This window comes from Maylandia zebra, linkage group LG23 (assembly GCF_041146795.1).
Source record: "Maylandia zebra isolate NMK-2024a linkage group LG23, Mzebra_GT3a, whole genome shotgun sequence".
Classification (NCBI taxonomy): Eukaryota; Metazoa; Chordata; class Actinopteri; order Cichliformes; family Cichlidae; genus Maylandia; species Maylandia zebra.
The window spans coordinates 32,211,878-32,237,871 of NC_135188.1; the positions used below are offsets into that span (position 1 = coordinate 32,211,878).

Below are 25,994 nucleotides of genomic sequence, written 5' to 3' on the forward strand. Positions count from 1 at the left end.
ATCATTATATACCAGCTAGTCCAACTTCAGTAACCCTACAAACGTCACTGCTGTTTTCTGTCTTCATTTATGTTGGAAGTGATAACAGAGCTGTACGTTTTAATTTGTTTCCAAAACTCCGCAGTCAGGGCATGCTATATTGTGTTTAGATAGAAGCTAGCGAGCTAACTTCCTGCTAACTTCTAACGCCGTTAAATGTCATAAATTCCGTTTTCATGGATGCCTGGATGTTAAACTCAATTGTTACACCTGGTAGAGCAGAACACTGATCATTATTAAAGATGAAAGACAGTTTTTCAACTCTCAGAAATGCCATAGTGATCGTTTGATATATGGACCTGCAGCGGAGTTTAGGCCCAGACACAGCTAGTGACGTCAGACTTAACGACAGGATTCATTGAAAGCTGTCTGGCAGGTGTAATAAAAGTTTAGAAAAACTCTTTACAGCCCAAGTTGTTCGTAGTGTATTTAAAAGTAGAATGGGAGGCAGAGCCTTCAGTTTTCAGGCCCCTCTTCTGTGGAACCAGCTTCCGGTTTGGATTCGGGAGACAGACACTATCTCTGCTTTTAAGATTAGGTTTCACACTTTCCTTTTCGCTAAAGCTTATAGTTAGGGCTGGATCAGGTGACCCTGAATCCTCCCTTAGTTATGCTGCAGTAGGTGTAGGCTGCTGGGGGATTCCTATGATGCATTGAGTATTTCTTCTTCAGTCACCTTTCTCACTCACTATGTGTTAATAGACCTCTCTGCATTGAGTCATACTTGTTATTAATCTCTGTCTCTCTTCCACAGCATGTCTTTTATCCTGTCTTCCTTCTCTCTCCCCAACCGGTCGCAACAGATGGCCACCCCTCCCTGAGCCTGGTTCTGCCGGAGGTTTCTTCCTGTTAAAAGGGAGTTTTTCCTTCCCACTGTTGCCAAAGTGCTTGCTCATAAGGGGTCATATGATTGTTGGGTTTTTCTCTGTATCTATGAAGCGCCTTGAGGCGACTTATGTTGTGATTTGGCGCTATATAAATAAAATTGAATTGAATTGAATTGAATATGCCTTACAATATAAAGCACCTTGAGGCGACTGTTTTTGTGATGTGGCGCTGTATACATAAAATTTAATTGAAAGTTACCCTCCCTATATTTCTGCACAACCACCCTAATTGATATAAACCAGTGTATGAACCACATTTGACTAAAATCCTTCCAGCAGTTACTTGCTCTTTTACTGATGGTTTTGCTGGACCATAATGAAGCTCTTCTGCACCACACCTTATTGAATAATAAATGGTGCACTTTTCCGTTGTTTTTAGAGGAAATAATTTCTCTGCATGCTACATTTCAGCAAGTCTCTTTGAAGCTTGTACAGTTAAAAGAAGTTGTGCAAATGATCAAAGGAAACTGCGGCACAAAAAAGTCTCACACGCTCACACAACTCACACACGCTTGCCTGCCTGTGTGCTACATTTTATTAGGAGCGATGGATCTGAAACTGCAGTGGAGCAATGATGGCCTTTGAAGTCATTCTGACCCATAGCATGTCATCTCCACGCTGTGATGTCCCACCTCCCCCTCTTACAGTCTGTGTGCACTAGGGAGCCATAAATTTACACCTCATGGAGATAATTGGATAAGTTATTAACTGTGTGTGTGTGACTCAGTAAGACTCCATGGCTCATAAACGGCAGTGTGTTTTGGAGTTGTGTGAATTATAGCTTAATGGAGAAAAGAAAGCCTCCAAAATAAAGGATTTGCATAAATTTAGCACAAGTAATTCCTCACTGAAAACTTTAAATGTCATCTTTCTGAAACACAGCCTTCGATGGAAAACGGAGCTGAGCTGAGGCGCCTCTGTTGCTTAAAGATTAAAGGCAAGTGGTTGTCCTCAGAGAGAGTGATGACTGTATGGATAAGCAAGAGGCAACTCAAAGTGTTCCTGAAGCAGCAGGAGAGCGTGTGCTGTATCTGAGACCCGGATAAGGGGGAAGTGTGTTTTTAGTAGACCCTGCTGTGGGTGCCTGCTGCAGTGGATACAGCACAAGAACAGTTCAAAGCAGAGCAAAACAGCAACGGGGAGTAGAACTTTCTCAATGCAGACTGTTGAAATACTGTAACTGTGACCATTGGCCATGTTTTCATATCAACAGTAGCTTTAGTGTTTTGGAACCAATGTAGGATCCATCTGTAAAACTAAAGCTTGTAGCTTTTATGTGTTCACATCATGAACAAAGTAATTCAGATGTTGATCAACCAAACAAATGACAAGCCAACTTTATTTTCTGGCATTTCAAATATGAACCTCAATGACCTCAGTATTATTGAAGTGCACTACAGTATAAGAAGGACAAACAATTTAGAGTAAATGGTAAGGTCTATAAAGTAATGGTTTGCTGTACAATGCATTTTGATAGCATTGTCTTTTGAGATGAGTGTTTAGGTATTTACTACACCTTATTTTAAAGAGTTAGCCTTTTAAGTGTGTTTGAAATGAAAGTAAGTATAGTATATCTGAGTTATTGCATCTTTTTTCCTACCTTTTTAGGTGGGTTCAGTTTTCAGCTTAGTAGTAGGTGGGGCCGGCGAGTATTTGTGCCTCTTCCGAATGTTTAATGGGGATGTGATTATATTCCCCTCCTACTCACACAAATCACATACTGTACATACAAATGCACACACACACACACGCATACACACACAGCTGTGAGCCCCTCCCACCCTCACAGACTGGAATAGAGAACGGGAGAGAGAAGCTTGACGGTTGCGACTGAGTATAGAGGGAATGTCACTGGACCCTGGCAACACTCTCACAGACTAAAGGCAGTAGCCCAGTGACAGAATCGTCCATCTGGCTATAGGCACAGACAAGACTGATCGCCATGCAGGGACGGGCAGGAAAAACACCCAGAAAGGAGATGGTGATAGAGTCTCCACAGCAGTACAAGAGCCTGGCTGAGATTGAGGCAGAGGTGGAGGCAGGGTCACAGGGGGCAACGGTGAGTTGTACTTATGCCATATTTCAGAAATAAATCACAAGTTGTTTTTTTTAAATCTGGAAATTTCTTGCTAAATGGAAGAGATGTGATTGTTACCTTTTAGTGCATAGATTCTTTTTAACAGCTACTTTGAAGATCTTTTTAAAGGCATTTGAAGGAAATTGGAAATAGTAGGTCACACCTCTCCAGAGGGTTGAATGTCAATCTTTTTTAGGATATGAAGCACTTGTGAGTCCTTTTTTTCATGAACTGTTCCTGTGCCTTAGCGAGTTTGAGAAGTTAAATGCAGAGTTGATAGAGAGCTCATTTGTTGAAGAAAATAGTAAAAAGCACCATAGCCTGGGAATGAATTACTTGAAAGTCACACAGTTCACAGCCGCTTGCTGTTATCTTCGATCTCACTGGCAAACATTCAGTTGGAAATTTGAACTGAAGTTTTTTTGCTTGTCATGCTCTTATAGATCCAAGGGACTAAGAGCTATTTGCACTGTATCATCAAAAGTATTGGTTGGATGAATGTAAATGTAATTCTGTGAGCAGACATTTGTTTATTTTTCTAATGTATTCACTGGATTCAGAGGCTTATCCAAATAGTTTGAATCATGTGTACTTCTAGTGGTCACTTTGAAACCAGAAATCTCAGTTTAGTTTTACAGCTATTAGTGACAGGTCAACACTCAACTGAGCAGTTTAGGAACTGAAATGATGTTGAATCAGTTCCTAACTACTGTCAATACTAGTTTAATCCATACTAAAGCAGGTGCATAGCTATGCTGGGCAGTCAGTGTTTTTGTCAAATACGGATGGATAAAAAAAATTCTGAATGAATCAGTCGAAAAATGACAAATGCAGATCCTTCCACACTGGTAAACTGCATTTTACAATTTAGCACTTAACATCCAGTCGTGCTCTGAGCAGACAGTTGTGTCTAATTTTGTGTCAAGAGGGTAAGAGGAAAACTCTTGATAGAGGTCTTATTGTTGGGGCGCAGATGGCAAGAGGCCAATGGCTTCGGTCACAAAGGCTGTGTGTGACTTGCGTTGGTCTGGTTGATGGTCAGGTTGATAACTTTATCAGTGATTTTGGAGCTAACACAGTTGGGTGGATCTACTTAACATCTTTTTTTAAGTAAATCCAAAAAAACTAGGTGCTGTTACTTGGTGCTATTTAAATAACATTGTGCTGAACTGAATTATGACCATTAAGAACAGAGGTGAAGGAGAGAGTGCGGCAAGGGTGGAGTGGGTGGAGATGAGTGTTGGTGTGTGATCTGTGACATTAAGGATAGCAACAAGAGTGAAAGAGCAGGTTTAAAAGACTGAAGTGTGGTTTGATGGAGGTGGCAAAGTAGTAAATACTCTGCATATGCGAAACATCAGCACTTTAGCTTTATTACAGTGAGTATGTTCATACATTGATGTTAGAATTTGTGTTAAATCTGCAAACTTAGCCTTTTCTTCTTTTTTGCACACAAGGCATAACTTTTTTTCACTGAGGTGTCTGTTAGTGACTTTGCTTGGAAAACCCCTTCTTTTCTTCATTCTCATGTTTTACTTCACAATACTTGGCAGGTATCCTAGTAAAATGGAGTTTAAAAACAAAGGCAAACCTATAGTTTTAAGCTTCAGTTCCCACACAGAAAACATAGTATAGCTACTTAATCTAGCTACAAGGGCTGAAACTGCAAAAGGGCACTCAAATACATTTTTGGCCTTAATGTGTAGAGAAATGTAGCTGTTCAGAACAGCTATTTCCTTGTAATTAACTGGTTCTGTAAACACAGAACTGTGTCTTGGTTTAGTCTAATATCCACATCCACAGAGATGGCGTGTATCACTGGTGAACATCAGACTTTGTGAGGGAGGACATGTGGGGGGGAACCCCTTGGGTCTTTTCTGTGGTATGTTACAGCTGATGTCTGCAGTGACAATACAGCATGGTCTACTTCTAAGTTAAAACTCCTGGTCAGGGTGTATCTTCCTCCTGTTGAGGTTTTAAATCTGAGCTCAGCCCACTGTGACTGGTACAGTGACACACACACACACACACACACACACACACACACACACACACACACACACACACACACACACACACACCAGTGTCTCCTACCGTAACCCACATTCACTGCCATCTCTGTTTCTGTTTCTACATCTGTAGCTTTCAATCAGTAATGCTGTGAAAGGACAATGGCAACTTGTTGTCCATGCACTGTGACAGATTTCCTTTTGTAACTTATCTCACAACCCGTGCAATAATAATACCCTTGACAACTCTACAGTAAAAGACTGCCATTAAGGTTGTGCGCTTATGCTGTAAATGACTACGACAAAAATGTGAAGAGCTGGATTAATTCAGTCATCTGTTCCTTCAGGTAAAGCCAAAGATCATTGAGCCTCTGGATTATGAGAATGTGCTCCTACAGAGGAAAACTGAGATCATCAGTGATGTTCTCAGAGACATGCTGCAGTTCCCCACAGACGACTTCCAGGTAAGAAAAGTGAGAGTTCTGAAAGCCATGCTGCACTACCTTTTAGGGAAATGTAGAGAATCCATAACTGTGAGCTGGTAAACCAAGTACAAAGAAGTATAGTAAGTATGTATAAACAAGTATGTGTCATACATTGGATTTTTACTGTATTGTGTACACTGTCTGTACAGCATCTACATCTGCTGCTTCCATTCAAAAGAGCTTAAAGAATGCATCAACATGACATCACAGTAGTGCTGAGATTGATGTTAGATTGGCCTGTTCCCACTTTTGGAACAAGTCATGCTCAAATAATTGCCACTTGTCAATCAGTCTCCTTGGCAATAAACCAAACTTTATTCTTTTCTTACTGCACAATAAATTTGACAAAAACACCAAACCAACAAAGAAGAGATGAAAACAAACACAACCATGGGGCTCACTACTGTGCTGGACTCAAACCCACATATACTCTCCTGCTGGATTAATGTGGCTTAATCCATGGCTAAAATGAATCTCTAACAGAGACACCATTTCTTCCTATTTGAATAAATTTGGGTAAAATGTATAGTAATTAATTACATGAAAAAGACATTTTATGAGCAGTTTTGTACAGGCTCACTGTCTCATGTCAATGCCACATACAGTAAAAAAAAATAAATTAATTAAAAATTCATAGCAACAATAGTATGTGGTGGGAAATCTACAGTCTACAACTCCCCTCTGGACTCTTTCGTAATCAGTAGATGATGGGTGGGTTTCATTACAAGGCCGTCTGCAGTGTATAGTGATTAGTGAATGTGTGTGTGTGTGTGTTTTCATGGTCTCGCCCAGTATGTCCATCTAACCTGCCATATGTTTTACATCACTGGGCCCATAGAGAAGGGAGGGAGCTAGCCAGACATGTGGGTGTAGCATGTGCACGTGCTGCACAGATTAACACATATGAGCACACGCCCACGTTCACATTTATCAGCCTGCTAAGAATGCTGGTCTGTATCTCTGCATGCACATACGAGCAGAATACGGTAATGCCTGTATTTTAAAAACAACAAAATTAAATGGGATTACGTGAAAATGGTACTTTCATGGGCAGTTTTGCAGATCTCCAACTGTCACCTTACTGGTACCTTCAGTTTCCAAAGAAGAAGGTTGACCTCAGGAGACTCTCTTCTTACCCTTTACCACTCTGGCCTCTGTGATCTCTATGCCCTATAAGTATTTAAATTTTGTCTGTCCTCCTACATTAGTGCTGTGGGAACACACTCCTTTGGTCTGGTGGAAGTCATCAAAGCCCTGTTTTAATGACTGTGAAAGGAATGATGTTAACTGGCTGCCAGCAGTTCCTGCTCACAGTCAAAAATGTAAATTTAGCCACCTTTAAAGAGCAACTTGTCCTTTATGCTTGTCTATACATTATGGATGTTACAGCAGCAGATGGATATTTTGGGAACTATATTTATAATATTTCTCTGTATTAATATACTGTATTGTCTTTCCAAATCATATATAATCCATTAATAAATCCATAGAGAGAGAGTAGAGTCATAGAGGAAATGAAGCTGAACAGTTGAAATATCAGTCTGAATAATCTGAATTTTCCACATTATAAATATAAGAACTATATTGGACCTTTATGCAGGATTACACACAGGAAGATTCAAGTGAGCCCAGTTTATCTATTGGCATACCTTTGATGGCTGATGTGAACGTGAGCTGGTCAGACATGCTTGCTAATGGAGGAATGAAGAAACTAGGTCATTGTGCCACAGCTGCATACTCATCTTTGTGGTTTGAGCAGAAAAACAGAAGACTAAGTGGTAGCACAACCTCCAGTAGCTTGAAAGTCTTGCCAGTCTTTTTCTGGCCTGAGGTGCTTTTTGCTCCTTTGCTTTGGATTATCACTCGTCATCTGTGTCTGGATGTCTCACTCTAATAAGGCTGGCAAAGATGAATTAGGTTGGAGTAACGTTTGGCTGCCATAAATCCTCTGTAGCAGAGGATTTCTCTGAGTAATCATTATGATTCCTTTCACTTCATTATTAAAATGCATTTTTAATATTGTCCAAGTTTACCAAGCTACTTTCAGCTGCTCCCTTATTCACAAGGGGTCAGCATAATGGCTAGCTCAGCACATTTCATTTGGCACTCTTTTACACCGGATGCCCTTCCTGACACAGCCCCCCTGAGGGATTGGATGATCTGATATCCTCGTGTTGGTGTTGTTCCCAGACCATCATGAAAATGTTGTTCCAGGTTCAACATTGCAAGTGACCAATCACATTGTTGTGACGTTATTCCAAGCCATTCGTGCATTTATGAAATTCCAATGTTGCAAGGACAATATCAATTCTGCTTACTGTTTATTAAAGGGTTACGGTTAGGGTTAGGGTTAGGGTCAGGGTCTGTTGATCGGCGGACAGAGGCGGTTTCACGCAGCTTAAGTACAGTTTTTTGTTTTACGCCAGTTTTTCCCGAAGTCGCAAAACTATGACGTCACAAAATTCTGATTGGTCACTTGCAATGTTGATCCTGGAACAGCATTTAGTATGATGATCTGGGAACAACACCAACACAAGGATATCAGATCAACCTGAGGGATTTGTGTCTCCTCTGTGGATCAAACCGGGGATGCTCACTTGTTAGGGAAATGTGTAAACCAATACACAGTGGAGCCACAATGAAGTATAATACGATCATCATATGAAATAAAAAAATCACAGAGGCATAGGAAGTAGCTGCCACTATGCTGTAGGGTAACTGAGCACAGCAGTGAACCTTCTTGGCTCTAAGGAGGCCAGAATGTTGCCTACCTTCTTTTGAAAAAGAGTACAAAGAGAAGCCCCCAATAGGGATCAATAGTTCAATAGTTCAAACAAGAGTAAAGTGAATTTTTGGTCTTATAAAAACCTAAACCTAGATATGCTGTGCCAACCTCATTTTCAGGCCTGCCTTCTGTGTCTCCCCTCAGATCTCCACCCTGCAGCGCCAGGGCCGGACTCTGTTTTCCACTGTGCCAGAGACTGCAGAGAAAGAAGCTCACTCACTGTTTGTCCAAGAGGTAAAACGAATACATATCTGGATGCAAGCCTGCTTTGTCCGTTATTTATCACTCAACCGCACCACCATGATTTCACCTTTCAGCCAAAAGTAGGCATCCAGATTGTGTATCTGGATTTCACTCTTTGAAGACTCATCAAAGGGGGCTTGTATTTTCAGATACAAATCCATGCAGGGACATACTCTGATTTGTTTGTGGCAGGTTGGCAACGAGAGAGCTAATTATATTTCAGTCAAATCTAAGTGAAAAAGACAAATGTTATCTGACCACTAGAAACAAGTCATACCATGTGTGCTGGAATTTTTTTCTGCTCCCCTTCAGATGAACTTCCATTCATGTTCCCCGCCCTTACATGCTTGCTAACAGTCCAGTAGATTGGCCACAGATGGAGCCTATAGTTCATTGGTGGTTCATGTAGTTTCAGAAGAGCTGTGTGTTGAGATTGGTTTGGGTGCATCCTGATAGAGCCTGATAGGTGATATTCCCCCACAGCTGCAGCCAAGAGTGAAATCATAAGTACATCTGGAGCAGCTGTGCTCCTTACACATGGGATGTTTTGTTTCATAATTTGTTATTCTACATTTTAATGACCCCCTTTTCCCTCACATTTTGTGAACACAGAACTGATGAGCACACATTGAAATAATAAAGCTATGTTTAAACTGCTCTTTACCTCAAAAACATGTTCTTTTATGCTTTGTTATCTTGAATAGCTGTTTTTTTTATTGAATCATGTTCTTTTTCTGCATATTAACTATAAACTTGTATAACAGTGTTTTAATTAAAACATTCAAGTGCTCTGAAAGGATTCATTCTTTAAGTTTACTTTGAATGATTTGATTCTCTGCTAAAATTCTAGGTTTGCTCATTTGAAAAGAAACAAAATGTCGTTGAGTGAAATAAGTATTTAATTCCCCACAACCCAGCCACAGATTGGCTGTGGAACACAGATTACAACCAATCAGTCACACAACACTTGTTGTGTGACTGATTGGTTGTAATCTGTGTTAAAGTATAAAGGAGGGATCTTCTTCCACCAAGGCAGATACCTCGCTGGGTTACTTTTAGGGGAATAGCTGTACTTTAAAAGTTTGTAATGCAGTAAACAGAGGTCAGATGTTATTTGGATGCAAACTATAATGTGATATTTAGAAATACCATATCTCAGTATTGTTTCATAAATGTAGCCAGAGGTAGGGGTGAATTAGTTTTGAGGATCCAAATGTAGGACTCATAGGCAGTCATAAATAAACTTTTAATGCTGATTAGCAATGGGTGTACAAAGTCCAGGAATAAAATGAGGACAAACCAGCAAGTCCAAGTTCGGAAATCATTGGAATAACAATATAAGTAATACTTTGCTACAAGAACACGTAGCAATACAGATGACCCAAGACAGGACAAAGGAAGATACACAAGAAGTGATGAGGGGAGAGGAACCAGGTGATTACTATACTGACTCCTTTTAATCATTGAATGGCCCAAAATCAAAGATATTCCATTTATAAATAGTAAAGTAAGACATTTAGTAAACTAGAGATAATATTTAGTTAGTAAATAACAGAAGAGTGAACAAAGCGTGCATCTGCTGACGCTCCTGCATCAACAGGGCCATCTATTCCCAATTAAAAATAATTTTTGTAATGTTGTTAAACATCTCCATACTTTTCCTAGATTATTTTTTTAATAAATCTAATTACACATCTGTATATGCTTTGTTAAAGAGACCCCTCACCACCTCTTTACTTCATGTACCTGCAGTGTATCACGACCTACAAGTCTGACTGGCACGTGGTCAACTACAAGTATGAGGAGTATGCTGGAGACTTCCGCCAGCTTCCGAAGTGAGTATGCCGGAAGGCTTCTGCTAACAGGTCCATCAGACTGCACGCTCTCAACAGTCTATCAATGCTGCATTCATGTAGCCAATGATAGTGTTACTGACTCTGTTTCAAACACTACAGTGAAATTAATAAAGACAGTATGTAAGTGTTGCTGGTAGAAGGGCACTCCACCACATCTGTTTTTATCATTCTCAGCAAGTCTTGTAAAAGCATGTTGCCTTTATAAGTCTGATTTGTCTTAAGCACACTGCTGTTAGAACAAATCATCTATATACAAATAGCAGATTAGCAAAATTTGTTTAGCTCATCACACTTTGTGTGTGTGTGCCACTTGTTTTGCACATATTCAACTCTGTATATTTTATATATTTTATTATTATTATTATTATTATTATTATTATTATTATTATTATTATTATTATTTTTACTATTTACTATTTAATTTGTAAAAATGTGTATACACACACACACACACACACACACACACACACACACACACGTAGGAAAATATTTAGTATACACATCCAGAAATGAATACACTATTATATATTGTACATATATTTATTAGTTTCAGGTTGGCCATTCTTGTATTTTGCTCGTTTGTGTTGTTGTGTTTGCACATCTCTGTTGCTTGTGGGGCTCGCACACAAGAATTTCACTCGCATGTGCTGTGCCAGTGTGCCTGCACATGTGATGTGACAATAAAAGTGATTTGATTTGATTTGATTTGCATATATATTCTTACTGTACTGCTTGCCCTATGGTTCTAAAAGCCTCCACAACATATTGTAAATCTCACTGTGTTCAGTGGCACTGCCCTTTGTGTACAAGTCCCAAAGTGTGAACTGGTGCCTCCTGGTGGCACATTACATTATTCTGTAATAACAGAATTTCAGTTTGAAATTGAAGTTACATATTTATAAAAAAAAAAAATCATTTATTTATATTTAAATAAAATGGGAAATACCTGCAACCGGTCGAGGTTGAATAAAATATTTAGGATATACATTTCTTTCTTGTATTTTGGTTAGAGTGAAGATTTAAGATTGGGTGGCCCTATGAGATTTGGGAATGGCTATTTCAATCAAACGCTGGATTCTCTTTTGGTGGTTCTAAGCTCCACAGTAAAAATAGAACACTTTCGATGTTTTCCTACCAAGGAAAAGTAGAACTATTCTTGGATAGCTGTTGCCCAATGGCATCATAACAAAAAGAAAATACCACAATGCATATGTGCCCTTGGATGAGCCTTTACTTCACAAAAGAAATGAGTATTACAGATGTATGTCATGGTTAAGACATTGCAGAGTAACAGCAAGCTGGTTTTGGCACTGTTTATAGTTCTAGTTCCCCAGAGCCACTGGTGTTTGAGCTAGAGTAGAGAAACAGCTGCCGATTTCATCAACATCTTGCTAGAAGAATTACCTTACAAGATGTGGCTGAAGTGGTAGTGAGGTTATCAATGTGCTGTGGGGATAAAGGTTAGTATAGTTCATTAAAACTAAACTAAAGAGTTAAACATTCATTGAGTGTTTAACTTCAAACTTAATAGTCTCAGAGTTGTAAAGTAAAGTAAAGTGTAAAGTGTGCGTGTTAGTCCCCATAGGGAAATAGTTCCTCTGCATTTAACCCATTCACCCAGTGAAGCAGTGGGCAGCCACCAGTGCAGCGCCCGGGGAGCAGTGTGTAGGGACGGCACCTTGCTCAGGGGTACCTCAGGGTAGCCGTTCAGTGGAGTCGAACCCCCGACCTTGCGATCATGGGGCCACCACTCTACCTACTGAGCTATCCCTGCCCTTGATTAATGAAAACATTCTTGGCAAATGCTTTCGCTTTCGTCCGTCTTGCGCCGGTCCAAGAATTTGCCCCAAACATATGTAAGAGTTCTTACATATGTTTGTGAGATGGTTTAACATGAAATTGAATTAAGTGAGCCAAGGCTGAATTATCTTTTCCCAAACTTTTCAGTAAGGTATTGAGACCTGAAAAACTGGTGGCTCATGTGTTTGAGGTGGATGAAGATGTGGAAAAAGATGAGGTAAGATGACTAATTCCAGACTCGTCTTCAGCTGCTTGTTCCCATAGTTTCTTTGTGATCCACTTCTGCTCCTGTAAGATACAGAGCTTATAAGTGTGACTTTGCATTCTTCCTTTAGGACTGACCAAACGCTCTTCAAAGAAACTCAAATACAAGGAAGTGTAACAGAGCGCACTTAGCTTTTAATTTATTACTAAACATTGTATTTGTTTAGTTTCAGTACTCTTTTACAAGCTAAATGTCTTTACTGCTCTAGATCCACACTGTTTGTAGCATTCAAAGGCACATCTCTTCCCAATAATTATGACACTTTAACAACGATTTCAACTTTGGACCTTAATAGGCGCACAACAGCACTGTTTATCTTAATGTGTGTACAGGTTCTTACTATACTGGTGGGGACCAACAGCCCTTGTGGGGACTAAAATTCAGGTCCCCACGAGGTTGAAGGCATCAGTCCAAAAACAAAACATCCACAAAAACACTGGAGCACAGGGAGAAGTTCATAAACAGTTCAGGAGGCCGACCCGGAGGACGAGCAGTTCAGGGGGCTGACCGCACAGCAGAGCCGTCAGCGGACACAAGGTGCTGAAGCAATTCCTCTGACCCTTCAGCGATGGCGGACGGCTGAAGCGGCTCCTCGGGCCCTCTAGCGATGACGGACGGCCGAACGGGCCCCTCGGACCCTCCTGCGGAGACAGACTGTCCAACGGGCCCCTCGGACCCTCCTGCGGAGACGGACTGCCCGACGGGCGCCTTGGACCCTCCTGCAGAGGTAGACTGCTGAACGGGCGCCTCGGACCCTCAGCGGTGGCCAACACAGAACCAACAGGTGCAGAGACTGATCAGAACCAGCAGGCACAGCTGCTGAGCAGGTGACACTGGAGACTGAGCTAGCGGCTGCTGCTGAGCCGGGCAGAACATCCTCCGGTGGGCCGGGCAGCGAAGCAGTTGTGGCTGGGTGAAGGTGTAGCGTATTGATGATGAAATTCCGTACGAGCGGGTGAAGCGCATACAGTAGTCAGGGGATCCTGGAAATGAATCGCTGTAGCCTTGTTTCCACAGCGTGATGAAACTCCTTTCCCTCATGATTGAGCCACAGTTGAAAGAGTTTCTCCACGGAGTAAATAATGTCACGGCAAAGGTCTTCTGGTTGAATGCCGCTGGGTCCATGTTGGCTGGTTTGTGCTGTCACGGCTAGCAGGGCAAGCCGTGTGAGTTTTAATAGAGGACCCAAGATGCAGGCAGCTTCAGATGCGAGTGAGCTTTATTAATAAGGATGGACACACAAACCAGAATGTAGCAGGCACAAAACAAAACCTAAGAGCACTTAAACTGGGAAAACTAACCTGAACCCAGAACAAAGACACCTGGAGACTCGGGAAAGCAACACAGACAAACCAGCAACAGGCAGCAGAACACACAGGGCTTAAATACTCTCAGGAGTTATCATGGGATAGAAGACAGGAGGGGAACACACCTGGGAGAAATCACGGCTAGACACAGATGTAAAGCTGAGAACACTCACATGAGACAGAGACCTTCAGAATAAAACAGGAAACTGACAGACACAGAACCAGACAAGACACTGAACTTAACAGACAGATTCACGAGCAGACACTGTGACACCATGGATAGACAGAGGGAACACAGAGAAGTGGGAGCAGGTAGGCACAGAACAGAAACCTAGCAAATGGCAAACCTTAACAAAAGACATAACCAGAATAAACAAGAACATAGAATAATATAAGGAAACACAAAACACTGAGTCATCAGACTCAGGACCATGACAAAATGTGGTTTTAGTGTCAGGGTTACGATTGGGTTATGGTTAGGATTAGGGTAAGGGTTAGAGTTAGGCATACATTTTTGATGGTTATGTCAATGAGATATCCCCACAAGGATAGCAACACCAGACAATTTTTTTATTTTCCCCTTAATCTCCTCCTCCAGGACACAGCCTCTCTGAGATCTCAGAAAGGAGGAGTGTCTAAGCATGGCTGGCTTTTTAAAGGCAACGTCAACGGTGCAATCACTGTTACAATGCGGGTGAGTACAGCAGACTGAAAATGACAGAAATTTACATTTTCTTTGTTTATATATACAGTCCGGATTAGAAGTTTAAGACCACTTGAAAAATGACAAAAATTTATATTTTGAATGGTTGGATATAGTAGAGCTTCAATGTGCAACAAGAAGAAATGGAAGTGAGACAAAACATTTTTGAGCATGCAATTTATTGAAAACCAGGTTGAGGTGGGATGCAGTAAAACGGTCATTTGGAATTTCTTAAATGATTCTGAGGGTTAAGGAACAAAAACGTCAAGTGGAAGATCAAAAAACATTTTGTCTTAAGATCCAGCCATGATGTTTTTGTATATAAAAAAATCACATTTTATATATATCAAAGCACTTTAAATTGTAAGGAAGACCCTACAAAATACAAATATAACAGAGAAAACCCCAACAATCATATGAGCCCCTCTGAGCAAGCGCTTTGGCGACAGTGGGAAGCAAAAACTCCCTTTTAACAGGAAGAAACGTCCAGCAGGCTCAGCAAGGGACAGCTATCTGCAGCGACCAGTTGGGGTCCGGGGGGGCAAGACAGGACAAAGACATGTTGTGGAAGAGAGCCAGAGATGAATAATAAGTGATGATCCAATACAGAGAGGTGTATAGTCACGCAGTGCGTGAGAAAAGCGACTGAAGAAAAAAATACTCAGTGCATAATGACGGTTCAGTAACCCTACCGAACTACTTTTCCCTGCATCCTTTTTTCCCCTGTGAACATATGGAACTCAGATTAGTCTTTGTGTGTGATAGCTCAAAACTTTGCTTACTTTTTCAGTTTACCCACAAGCTTTCCCATGCTCTCTCTCCGTTCTTTAGTATTTTTTAGAGAAAATTAGTCCATTAGGAATGTTAACATTCTTTATTGTCATCATAGTCCTTCAAGAGGAGGTACTTCCATCTGGCTCAGCTGGGGGATGGGTCTTACAACCTCAACTTCTACAAGGATGAGAACACCTCCAAAGATCCCAAAGGAACCATCTTCCTTGACTCATGCATGGGAGTTGTTCAGGTAATGGTGAGCTGTGGTGGTGGTAGTGATGGTGGTTAAACTGAATGCAGCAAAAGGAAAGTTAGCATTCTGTTAGCTGTCCACTGGAAACAAAAAGATTAAAACCACTTTTACAGAAGCTGTGTTTGTGTTTCTTCTCTTTTAGAACAGTAAAGTGCGTCGATTTGCCTTTGAGTTGAAGATGCAGGATAAGAGCACATTTCTGCTGGCTGCAGACAGTGAAGCAGAGATGGAGGAGTGGATCACTACCCTCAACAAGATTCTCCACAGCAGCTTTGAACAGGCCATGCAGGAGAAAAAAAATGGCGATCTGAATGATGGTATGTATTTTTTAACACTTTGTCTGAATTATTTATATGTTTTATTGTCTGCCTGCCTTGTGTTTGTAATTGCATTTGTTTTCATCTGATTATATTTTTTGAAGCTTGCTGCACCTGTGGGATTCTTCGATTTGCTGAAATGTACTTCTTTAACTTTATAACCCATGTTTTTACTTCCTTTCAGTTATCCTTCTGAATACAAGAGACCAATGCATTACTATGTTTTATGCAGCAGCCACAGCTAACAGACCTTATGTTGATCTCTCCAGCAGATGAGGAACATGGAAAAACAGAACTTTCCACTGGAGATTTTCAAGAAACCTTTCAGGTATCTTGTTAGTCCATCAGAAATAATATTAATGGTTGGCATGTACAGTACCAGTCCTCATACTGTGGATGTATACTGAATTTTTGATGTTTGAGAGATCACTTGGAGCCTGTCTGTATTGTAACTATGGCCTGACCATTAGGCCAGCTGTTTCAAGGATCCAGGCCTCCACATTTTCCTCTTTGTGCTTACCAAGGAAACATCCAATATAATGTGCTAGATCTCTAAAAATGGGATTTAGTAGTCTGGGATCACACTTGAGACTCTAGCACTTGTGACACTATAGCATATGCTATGAGCTCCTCTTTATGGGTGCCGGTGCTGCCTGCCCTTTTGTTGAGTCACGGTGGGGGCCCTGGGCATTGGTGGAGATCTTCCTGAATGTTTGGGGATCGGTACGCAGGTGTTTACTGCTTTTTGATCTTCGCTGTTGGTTGTAGCCACTTGGTGTTTCTGGGCTGACTTTAATCTCAGAATTCTGAGATCTGTGGGGATTTCTTTGCCTTAGTTTTATGTGAACAACAACATAGTGGGAGCTACCCAGACCTCATTGTGATTCCCGATTCAGATGGAGATAGAGCTCTTCTCCGATACCCTGAAACACAACTTCAAATAAATCCTAATGGTTTGCTAACACAGAAGGCAAAGCAGTTTTACATTAAGTAATGTCTTAGCATTGCCTTTACAGGTTTTTGCATTGCCCCTAATTTAAAAGCACTGTGTTGTTAGGTACTGTATATGCTGTATAAAATGTATTTAGCCAATGTCAGTTAAATTAAAAATCTTTTGGAAGGATAAATGATCAGAATCGGAATACTTTAATAATCACTAAGGAATTAGGTATGATATTCGTTACGATGATAGTTTTCAATTCAATTCAATTCAATTTTATTTATATAGCGCCAAATCACAACATAAGTCGCCTCAAGGCGCTTCATAGATACAGAGAAAAACCCAACAATCATATGACCCCCTATGAGCAAGCACTTTGGCAACAGTGGGAAGGAAAAACTCCCTTTTAACAGGAAGAAACCTCCGGCAGAACCAGGCTCAGGGAGGGGCGGCCATCTGCTGCGACCGGTTGGGGTTTCAAAAGACGATATAATGGGGAAGTAGATGCAGAACATTGCTACACTGTGCATTTAGTGATATTTCACTAAGAGTCTGCAATATTGGTGAGAAAACCACAACAACCCTCTATGAGAAAGCACTTGGTAATAGTAAGAAGGAAGATCCAAAACTGGACCCAAGGCAAGCTTGGGAGTGAAGCAAAAGAGAAAAGACATACAGTATCAAGAGAATACTCAACTGATGCCACATCTTCAAGATCTCCAGATGTCTAAAATGGACAACATAATTTGTTTGTTACTACTTTATAATTGGAAATGCATTCTTATTTTGCTTTGTTTTTCACAGACTGCCAGAGATATTGAATCTAAGATGAGAAGTGAAGCTCGCCTCAAGCTGTTCACTCTGGACCCTGACACTCAGGTATTGTCTGATTTCTCAGTAGCATCGCTGTGACTGATATTTTTGTTGTGGCAGCAGATAATTTAAGCCTTCTGACAGCAACTCTTATTTCCACAGAAACTAGACTTTTCTGCCATTGAGCCTAATGTGCAACAGTTTGAAGAGAAGTTTGGGAAAAGAGTCCTGGTCAGCTGTCATGACCTGTTGTTTAACCTGCAGGGCTGTGTTGCTGAGAATGATGAAAGGCCAACAACTAATGTATGTATCAGTGAAAACCCAGCAGTCAAATGCAGCTGCTGGATGTGTCTGTATTTGCACACAAACTTTCAGCTTAACAGACAAATATCCTTTGGCAAATGATGGTGAGGTTTAAATCACTTAAGAAGATCACAGACAATTCAGATGACCCACTTGGCTGGCCCCCATCAAAACCCCGCAGTGTTCTCTACCATGGAAACCAGCTTTGGCCTCCTACCATGCATTAGCACCAGTCTGAGGCTGGTTTCCTGTCGTCACTCCAAGGTCTCTGTCTCTGACTCTAACACTCAACGCTCAGCTGGGACAATACAGCCATTAGCTCTTGAGCTGCTCTGAATGCATGCACACACACACAAATGGTGTTGTGTAATGGAAAAGCTTGGTGGAAAGAGTGAAAGGGAAGATAAATTACCTCAATGGTACATTTAGTCTTAATGGAAAATCAGAAGTGCATTAGGAGAATGACTATCCCTTAACCCTGGAGAACCCATGGGGTCAGATCCGACCCCATTGGTTTACTAGGGAAACCATGGGTTCAAATTTGACCCCATGGGTTCTCCAGGGTTAAATTGCAGCTTTCTTTTTACTTTTTTCTTACACTGCATCTCTGTCTCAAAACATTTTCCCTCCTGTCCTCTATCGTCAAAGGTGGAGCCGTTCTATGTGATCCTGTCCCTCTTTGACGTCCAGAACAACAGAAAGATCTCGGCCAACTTCCATGTGGATCTCAACCACCCTTTGGTTCGACAGATGACATCCAGTCATGGTAGTGGATCCAACCAGCAAATCAGTGGCAGCAGTAATGATAGTGTTTTGGAACACAGGTTAGCTAGTGGGCTCCCAGAGGGGGCTGTCCGGTATCCCAAACAGGGTATATTCTCAGTCACCTGCCCCCATCCAGAAATCTTCCTAGTGGCCAGGATTGAGAAGGTCCTACAGGGAGGGATCGCCCATTGCACTGAACCCTACATGAAGAGCTCTGACTCTGCTAAGGTACATTTATATGAAGATGAGGATATGAAGTGTATTTTTCTTGTCTTATGCTGGTAATTGCCAAAATAAATCCCCTGTTTTCTTGTGTAGATGGCTCAAAAGGTGCTAAAGAATGCCAAGACAGCTTGCGGCCGACTGGGCCAGTACAGGATGCCATTTGGCTGGGCTGCAAGGTATAAAGCCACCTTATACTTAAACCATCAATTTACCTATTCAATTCAGTGTTAGATGATAGTCTTGATCTCAGGTTGCAGAAGCCGTCGCTCAGTGAGATGCTGGTGTATATAATACCATCAAAGACAGTCCCTGGTGCTGATCTAAATGTGTGATGAGAGAGGGCTTATAACAAACAACTGCTCACCTCTCGTGCTATGCCTTCATGGGTTGGAAATAGGAGACGATAAGTAGTCTGGTTTCTTTAAAAAATGTAATCCAGCTATGAGTTTATACATATTTTATGTACAATATTAATGGTAGGTGGAGGGTTGTTTTGTTTTTGCTTTGAGGATTTGTGGATTTTGTTAACTTTGGCTTGACTTGCTAGTATAACGCTGTTCCTGTTTCTAATGTTGTTGTAGTTGAGGAAAATAGGGAGTTATAGTTGAAATACAGCAACCAAACCAGGTGAAAAGTGTGACTAAAGGAAAGACTTTCTATAGGAACACACGTTATTAAACCAGTATTGTGGAACTTAGATGTGCTCATCAGTAATTTCACTTATTTTTATTTTTTGGGTGTGTCTATCTCCCCAGGCCTGTGTTTAAAGATGCATCAGGCACTTTAGACAAAAGTGCACGATTCTCAGCTCTTTACAGACAGGACAGCAGCAAGCTGTCAGATGAGGACATGTTCAAACTGCTTACCGACTTCAGAAAGTACGTTCTTTCTCTTATCTAGTCACTTGTTTCTCTGTAACATGTTTTGATACAGTTTTGCAAAAAATTATTTGTTTCTTTGTTCCCAACAGACCAGAGAAAATGGCTAAGCTCCCTGTGCTCTTAGGGAACTTGGATGTAACAGTTGACAGTGTGCCCCCAGATCTAACCAGTAAAATCTTCAAATTTATAACATAACTTCTGAGTATCTATTTACAGTTATCAAATTGTATCCACAAGGATTCTGACTATCATTCCTTCCTGTAGATTGTGTCACTGCCTCCTACATCCCTGTGGGGAACTTTGAAGGAAACGGGCAAAGCAGTGCTCTTCTGGAAGTGGAGGAGTTTGTGCCCTGTATTGCTAAGTGTTCCCAACCATTCACCATCTATAAAAACCACCTTTATGTCTATCCAAAACACCTCAAGTACGATGGGCAGAAATGCTTTGCTAAGGTACTCACAACAAGGCTGCATCAAAATAACTAATAATACAAGATACCTTTGATTTTGAGCTGTTGGTCGATGCATGACCCTCACAAACACTGCTTCATCTTTTAAAGAGAAACTTCTAAGACAAATCATTTTAGGAAATAAATGGTTTTGTTTGGCAGATATTCTGTTTAGCCTATGAAACTAACTGGGATCTCTTTCAAGCTCTTCCAGTCAAGCTGCAGAGCTGGATAGTTATCATAATGCACAGCAGCTGCTTCTGATTAGTGCATCAATACAAGATTGTTACATTTACTTTCACTAAGTCAGCTCCAAACAGGAAACCGACCGATCTTATTTCCCTTGCGCCTTCTTACTCTCTTTCAATTTATTGTGAGCTCTCAGATCTTTACAGATTTCTCCCTCCTTTTATTGTAACAAGCGGGTAAGTCTATTTCACAGTCTGAAATAGACTCAGAGAGGCAAAGTAGGAAAAGTATTTGCTGGTAAATTGCTTCTATGTGACCTGGGATATCGTGGAAATGTGTCTTACTTTTCTCTTATGTTCTATCTGTTTCTTCCCTCTTCAGGCAAGAAATATTGCTGTTTGCATTGAATTTAAGGATTCTGATGAGGATGAAGCCCAGCCGCTGAAGGTGCATTTATATGCTATATAGCATACTTCCAAGGCAGAACATAAAACTACGAGATGTAATAGAGGCATATACTTAGGTCACTTTATTTAGACACCCGGCAAGCTCTAAACAAGAAGACAAAAGACATCAACACTCAAGGGTTCACGGGTGCACTTTAGACTAATTGATGTCCTCTCCAAGAGAGGGTACTTTTCCTAAAATAGATATTAGCTAATTACAATGCACAAGCCTTGCACAGATATTATCACATTTGGCTATTTAAACAATTACTAAGCAGATCTCAAAATGTTCTCTTGCAACACTTATGTAATAATCATCATTATCATCATCTTAATCATAATAATTAATAATAGTATGGCTTTGAAGCCTTTATTCTTTGACTTGGTGTTGAATGTTAGGTCTTAACTTAAATCTGCTTTGTATTGACTACAGACTAGTTTGTTTTGACTTGGGTTTCTTTGCCTTGACTTAGAATTAATCTTAGGGCTTTGCAATCTTGACTTTGGATTGTTCATCTTGACAGCTCAAACTAGCTGATAAACCAACGACCACAACATATTAAACCACACGATGAGCATGACAAGATATCCGCCTGTCCTCACATGATTTCTTGCTCCTACTTTTTGAATCTACTGCAGTGCATCTATGGCTGTCCTGGAGGGCCTCTATTTACTAAGCAGGCATATGCAGCAGTCCTCCACCATCAGCAGAACCCTGAGTTTTATGACGAGGTATTTCTCTGCTCATGTTATTCACAATCAGAGTTTAATAGATACAATGGCTTAATAGGGCTGCATGTCATATCAAGAGGGTCCTGAGTTTGCCTCCACCATCAGAGTGGAATTTGGTTCCTGGGTACTCCGGCTTCCTTCTACAGTCCAAAGACATGCAATTAGTAGGGTTTGGTGAATTGGTGATACTGTTGCCCATAGGTGTGGATGTGAGTGTGAATGATTGTCTGTCTGTATCTGTTGTCCTGTGACAAACTGGTGACCTACCCTGTGGTAGCTGGGATAGAGTTCAGTCCCTCCCACGACCCTGATATGGATAAGTGGAAGAGAGTAAATGGATGGATTAAAAATAGCTACAAACTACCAGCAGAGAGTCAGATATGTTGCACGATTAAGCAATTTTTTTTTCAAACCTTTTTGTTTTTGAAATAACAAAATACTTCTCATTGCCTCTCATGTTGCTTGAGCAAATTTGAACTCTACAACTGCAAAGCTTCTTCGGTATTAGCAAACTATGTTGTTGTGCTCTCTCTAGATAAAGATAGAGCTGCCTACTCAACTGCATGAGAAGCATCACCTTCTCTTCACCTTCTATCATGTGAGCTGTGACAGCAACAGCAAGAAGAAAGACGTGGTGGAAACTCCAGGTGGGCCATCAGTTTAAGTCACATCAACCCTCAGTGAATACGAAGCTGTTTGTGTGTGTAGCAGTTTGATTCAGATACACAGTGATTTAATATTCAAATCTTAATTCTTATGCTGCCTCTATTCCAGTACTGGTGCTATGTTAATGGTGCTGGGTTTTTTTTTAACCCTCAGTTGGCCAAGTATGGCTGCCTCTACTAAAGGATGGCAGAGTTATCACGAATGAACAACAACTTCCTGTGGCTGCCAATCTACCTGCTGGGTACCTCAGCTCCCAGGATGGTGTGAACAAGGTAAAAGACAACAACAACAAAAATGAACTTTTATTTTTTTGTAGGTAGTATGGTGTAGACTATAGATAGGTAGTGGACTAGCCTGCCACATAATTCTTTCATAATTCTTTGATTCAGCACTCTGTAGGTTGACAAGTCCAATTTCCATCAAACAGCGTGGCATCCTATCATCCTTTCATTTCTGGTGTCTTGTTTAATTTTATATATTTTGTTTGTATTTTCCTAAAGCTAATTTTAGTATCAACCAAGACAACCAAGACAGATCTGTTAAACATATCCTTATTTGACAACTAAGTGTTATTTACCTCTAGCAAGGTAAGGCCGTAAATCAAGCAGCATATGTAGACAGGAATTAACCTGCTGGGAAATGGTGAAAGGACAATGTGGGAAACCCAGGCTTCTATTCAGAATAATAAAGTGATGAATTTAGCAAGTTGAAACCCAAACATCTGCAATCAGAGGTTATACAGTAGCTATCCATCTTGCTTGAGATAGATATTGATGTAGATTGATATATGTATTGATATATGATATATGTATATTGATAGCATGGGTACTTGCCATGGAGGAACAATAATAATTAAGGCTTATTGTCAATTAATCTGTGATAAACGTTATTATATTATAAATCAGTATATGCAAAAAGAACATCACTGTGTTTATTTGTTGTACTGCAGTTTATACTTAATATCTAGTGCAGTTAATAGTTGTGTACTTGTTGCAGCACTCTGGGTTGGAGATCAAATGGGTGGATGGAGGAAAACCCCTTTTCAAAGTCTCAACTCATCTTGTATCCACAGTTAACACTCAGGTGTGTACACAAATAGCACATATATCCATGCAGTTAATGTTAGCTGCCTACTCACAACGGTTTTATAGAATAAAAAAAATCTAAACATCGATATGACATGTTTCTATTAGGATCAGCACTTGCATAACTTCTTTCACCACTGCGAAAGCATGGAGATGTCAGAACAAGCTTCGGAGGGAGAGCTTGTTAAATACCTGAAGGTATTCAGAGCTCCATTTACTTCTAATACCCTGAGGAAAATGGAACACACACTGTTGAACAATCTTTTCATCTAGCATTTAAGGGATCATGACAGGAAGAGTCCACAGTTATTGACTTTTTTCTTCTTACTTCCCTCTTAAAGAGTCTCCATGCAATGGAAGGTCACATGATGGTAAACTTTCTGCCCACCATTCTCAACCAGCTATTCTGTGTCCTGACCAGAACCACACATGAGGATGTGGCTGTAAATGTGACCAGGCAAGACACACACACACACACACACACACAAATACATAGAACGTCTGCCTTTCAGCGCCACTTTTGAACTGTGTTTTGTTTTTATTTCATTATCTTTGTAGGGTGATGGTTCATGTGGTAGCACAGTGCCATGAAGAGGGACTTGAGCATTACCTGAGATCGTATGTCAAGGTGCTTATTGTCTTATGAATTTTATCACAATGATGATATTCACTGTTTCAGAGTCTGACACTCCCCGCCCCCTTCTCTGCACCCAGTTTGTGTTGAAGCCAGAACCCTATTCTTTCACCAATGTAAAAACTGTTCATGAGGAGCTGGCAAAAGCCATGACAGCCATTCTCAAACCATCAACAGACTTTCTGACTAGCAACAAGCTTCTAAAGGTAATTCATCTGTCAAAAGGCAATCAGCAGAAGCTAATTAAAGGAGACTTATAAAGAAAAATAAAATAATATTTTTAAACTAATCCACAAATCTTTGTAAAATGATTATTTTTTTCAATTTACCTGTAAAAAAAATAAATTAAAATTAAATTAAACAACATAAATAGGTAATACATGATAGTAGATCTACAAACATTATATTCTGTTGCTATGAGTTCTCCAAAATTTACATCTGTTACTGAAATTTGAGAAAATAAATGAATAAATTCTTGTTGACATATTTATGATGTCATTTTCTAGTTCCATGCAACATTCACTTTCAAAATAATTCACATTTTGTACATTCATCGTATTTCTTTCTTTCACTGACACTGTGTTCTGGGTTGCAGCACTCCTGGTACTTCTTTGAAGGTCTGGTGAAATCCATGGCTCATTATCTGATAGAGCACGGGAAGGTTAAGGTAGATCTGTTGTTAAAACCTTTTGTCCTTAAGCCATTTTCTTACAAACCTGACTCCTCCAAATCTTTTTCTTCTTTTCCCATCCTATGTCCAGGTCTCCAGGAACCAGCGCTTTTCTGCATCCTACTACCATGCAGTAGAGACTCTGGTCAATATGCTCATGCCACACATCACCCAGAAATATAAGGACAATCTCGATGCAGCTCGCAATGCCAACCACAGCCTGGCAATTTTCATTAAGGTTGCCACCAGCTGATTATTTTAGTTTATATATTATATTTATGTAGAAATATATCTCAAATTTTCTTTGTTTTGAGGTTAAACATTAAAACATTTTTACTACTTATTGTTTACTACTTATTGTTTATAAAAGACTGAAATGATAAGTTAATTCAACTTCAGAAAACTAAGTGGACTTTTTTTTTTATGAATCTTCGCTCATTATATTTGTTCCCTTTTCCACACAGCGCTGCTTCACCTTCATGAACAGAGGCTTTGTATTTAAGCAGATCAACAACTACTTGAACTGCTTTGTTCCTGGAGACCCCAAGGTTAGCAGGCATAATGTCTCTAAAGATTTGATACAGGTTGTTGAAGTTAATATAAAACCCTAAAATGTACATTCTCTTATGGTTCTTATAGACCTTATATGAATTCAAGTTTGAGTTCCTGCGGGAGGTCTGCAACCACGAGCACTATGTACCTTTAAATCTGCCCATGCCTTTTTGGAAAGGGAGAATACAGAGGTTCCAGGGTAAGAAAAAACCCACAATTTGCACTGACTTCATCTGTACATTGCATCTTTTTTTGCTCTTGCCTTGTCCTGCTAATAAATGCCTGCTACAGATCTCCAGCTGGACTACTTGCTGACTGATGACTTCTGTCGAAACCACTTCCTGGTGGGACTGCTGCTCAGGGAGGTGAGTAGTGCACTTCAGGAGTCCAGAGAGATTCGTCAGATTGCCATCCAGGTGCTCAAGGGACTGATGATCAAACACACGTTTGATGACCGCTATGCTTCCAAAGTAAGTTCTGCAGCTCTTGGCCATTATCCTTCTCTTTGGCCATCTGCTGCATTTCCATAAAAGTACATGTTAGATGTAGTTTAACCAGTGACACAATAATTTTTCAATTTGACAGCTTTAAATAATTTAACTCAAGGTTTGTTGTTGCAGAGCCAGCAGGCCAGACTTGCCACTCTCTACCTCCCTCTGTTTGGCCTGCTTCAGGAAAATGTTTATAGGCTTGACATCAAAGAGTCGTTGCCTCTCGACAATCGTAATGTAAATGTAAGCCTGACACCTAGTGGTTGTAAACTGAATGGTAGCTTGCATCTGTAATGCATGCCTCAGTTCTGCAGTTTCTCTCTTTATTGTTTTTAAGTGAGAACTAGAGCACTT

At 40.4% G+C, this 25,994-nt stretch overlaps 1 protein-coding gene across 10 annotated transcripts in view; it reads left to right on the forward strand.

Annotated features, from left to right (window-relative positions):
- Positions 1-25,994, forward strand: part of LOC101484952 (dedicator of cytokinesis protein 9) — a 65,268-nt gene that overhangs the window by 21,333 nt on the left and 17,941 nt on the right. For 6 of the 10 annotated variants that reach the window (XM_076880147.1, XM_076880151.1, XM_076880149.1 and 3 more), the window contains exons 2-31: positions 5,360-5,476; positions 8,427-8,516; positions 10,278-10,360; positions 12,329-12,398; positions 14,352-14,447; positions 15,346-15,480; positions 15,626-15,800; positions 16,070-16,128; positions 17,545-17,619; positions 17,716-17,856; positions 18,505-18,849; positions 18,940-19,022; positions 19,602-19,724; positions 19,817-19,896; positions 19,992-20,179; positions 20,746-20,811; positions 21,450-21,542; positions 22,078-22,189; positions 22,362-22,480; positions 23,205-23,291; positions 23,402-23,491; positions 23,635-23,750; positions 23,852-23,921; positions 24,008-24,133; positions 24,523-24,594; positions 24,689-24,835; positions 25,062-25,145; positions 25,237-25,348; positions 25,441-25,619; positions 25,770-25,883. In XM_076880147.1, the coding sequence (XP_076736262.1) occupies positions 5,360-5,476; positions 8,427-8,516; positions 10,278-10,360; positions 12,329-12,398; positions 14,352-14,447; positions 15,346-15,480; positions 15,626-15,800; positions 16,070-16,128; positions 17,545-17,619; positions 17,716-17,856; positions 18,505-18,849; positions 18,940-19,022; positions 19,602-19,724; positions 19,817-19,896; positions 19,992-20,179; positions 20,746-20,811; positions 21,450-21,542; positions 22,078-22,189; positions 22,362-22,480; positions 23,205-23,291; positions 23,402-23,491; positions 23,635-23,750; positions 23,852-23,921; positions 24,008-24,133; positions 24,523-24,594; positions 24,689-24,835; positions 25,062-25,145; positions 25,237-25,348; positions 25,441-25,619; positions 25,770-25,883 (3,447 nt within the window). Of the gene's footprint in view, positions 1-2,752; positions 2,986-5,359; positions 5,477-8,426; positions 8,517-10,277; positions 10,361-12,328; positions 12,399-12,463; positions 13,231-14,351; positions 14,448-15,345; positions 15,481-15,625; positions 15,801-16,069; positions 16,129-17,544; positions 17,620-17,715; positions 17,857-18,504; positions 18,850-18,939; positions 19,023-19,601; positions 19,725-19,816; positions 19,897-19,991; positions 20,180-20,745; positions 20,812-21,449; positions 21,543-22,077; positions 22,190-22,361; positions 22,481-23,204; positions 23,292-23,401; positions 23,492-23,634; positions 23,751-23,851; positions 23,922-24,007; positions 24,134-24,522; positions 24,595-24,688; positions 24,836-25,061; positions 25,146-25,236; positions 25,349-25,440; positions 25,620-25,769; positions 25,884-25,994 lie in introns of those variants that run through there. The other 4 variants (XM_004570434.5, XM_012924446.3, XM_004570433.4 and 1 more) reach the window with 4 other exon arrangements.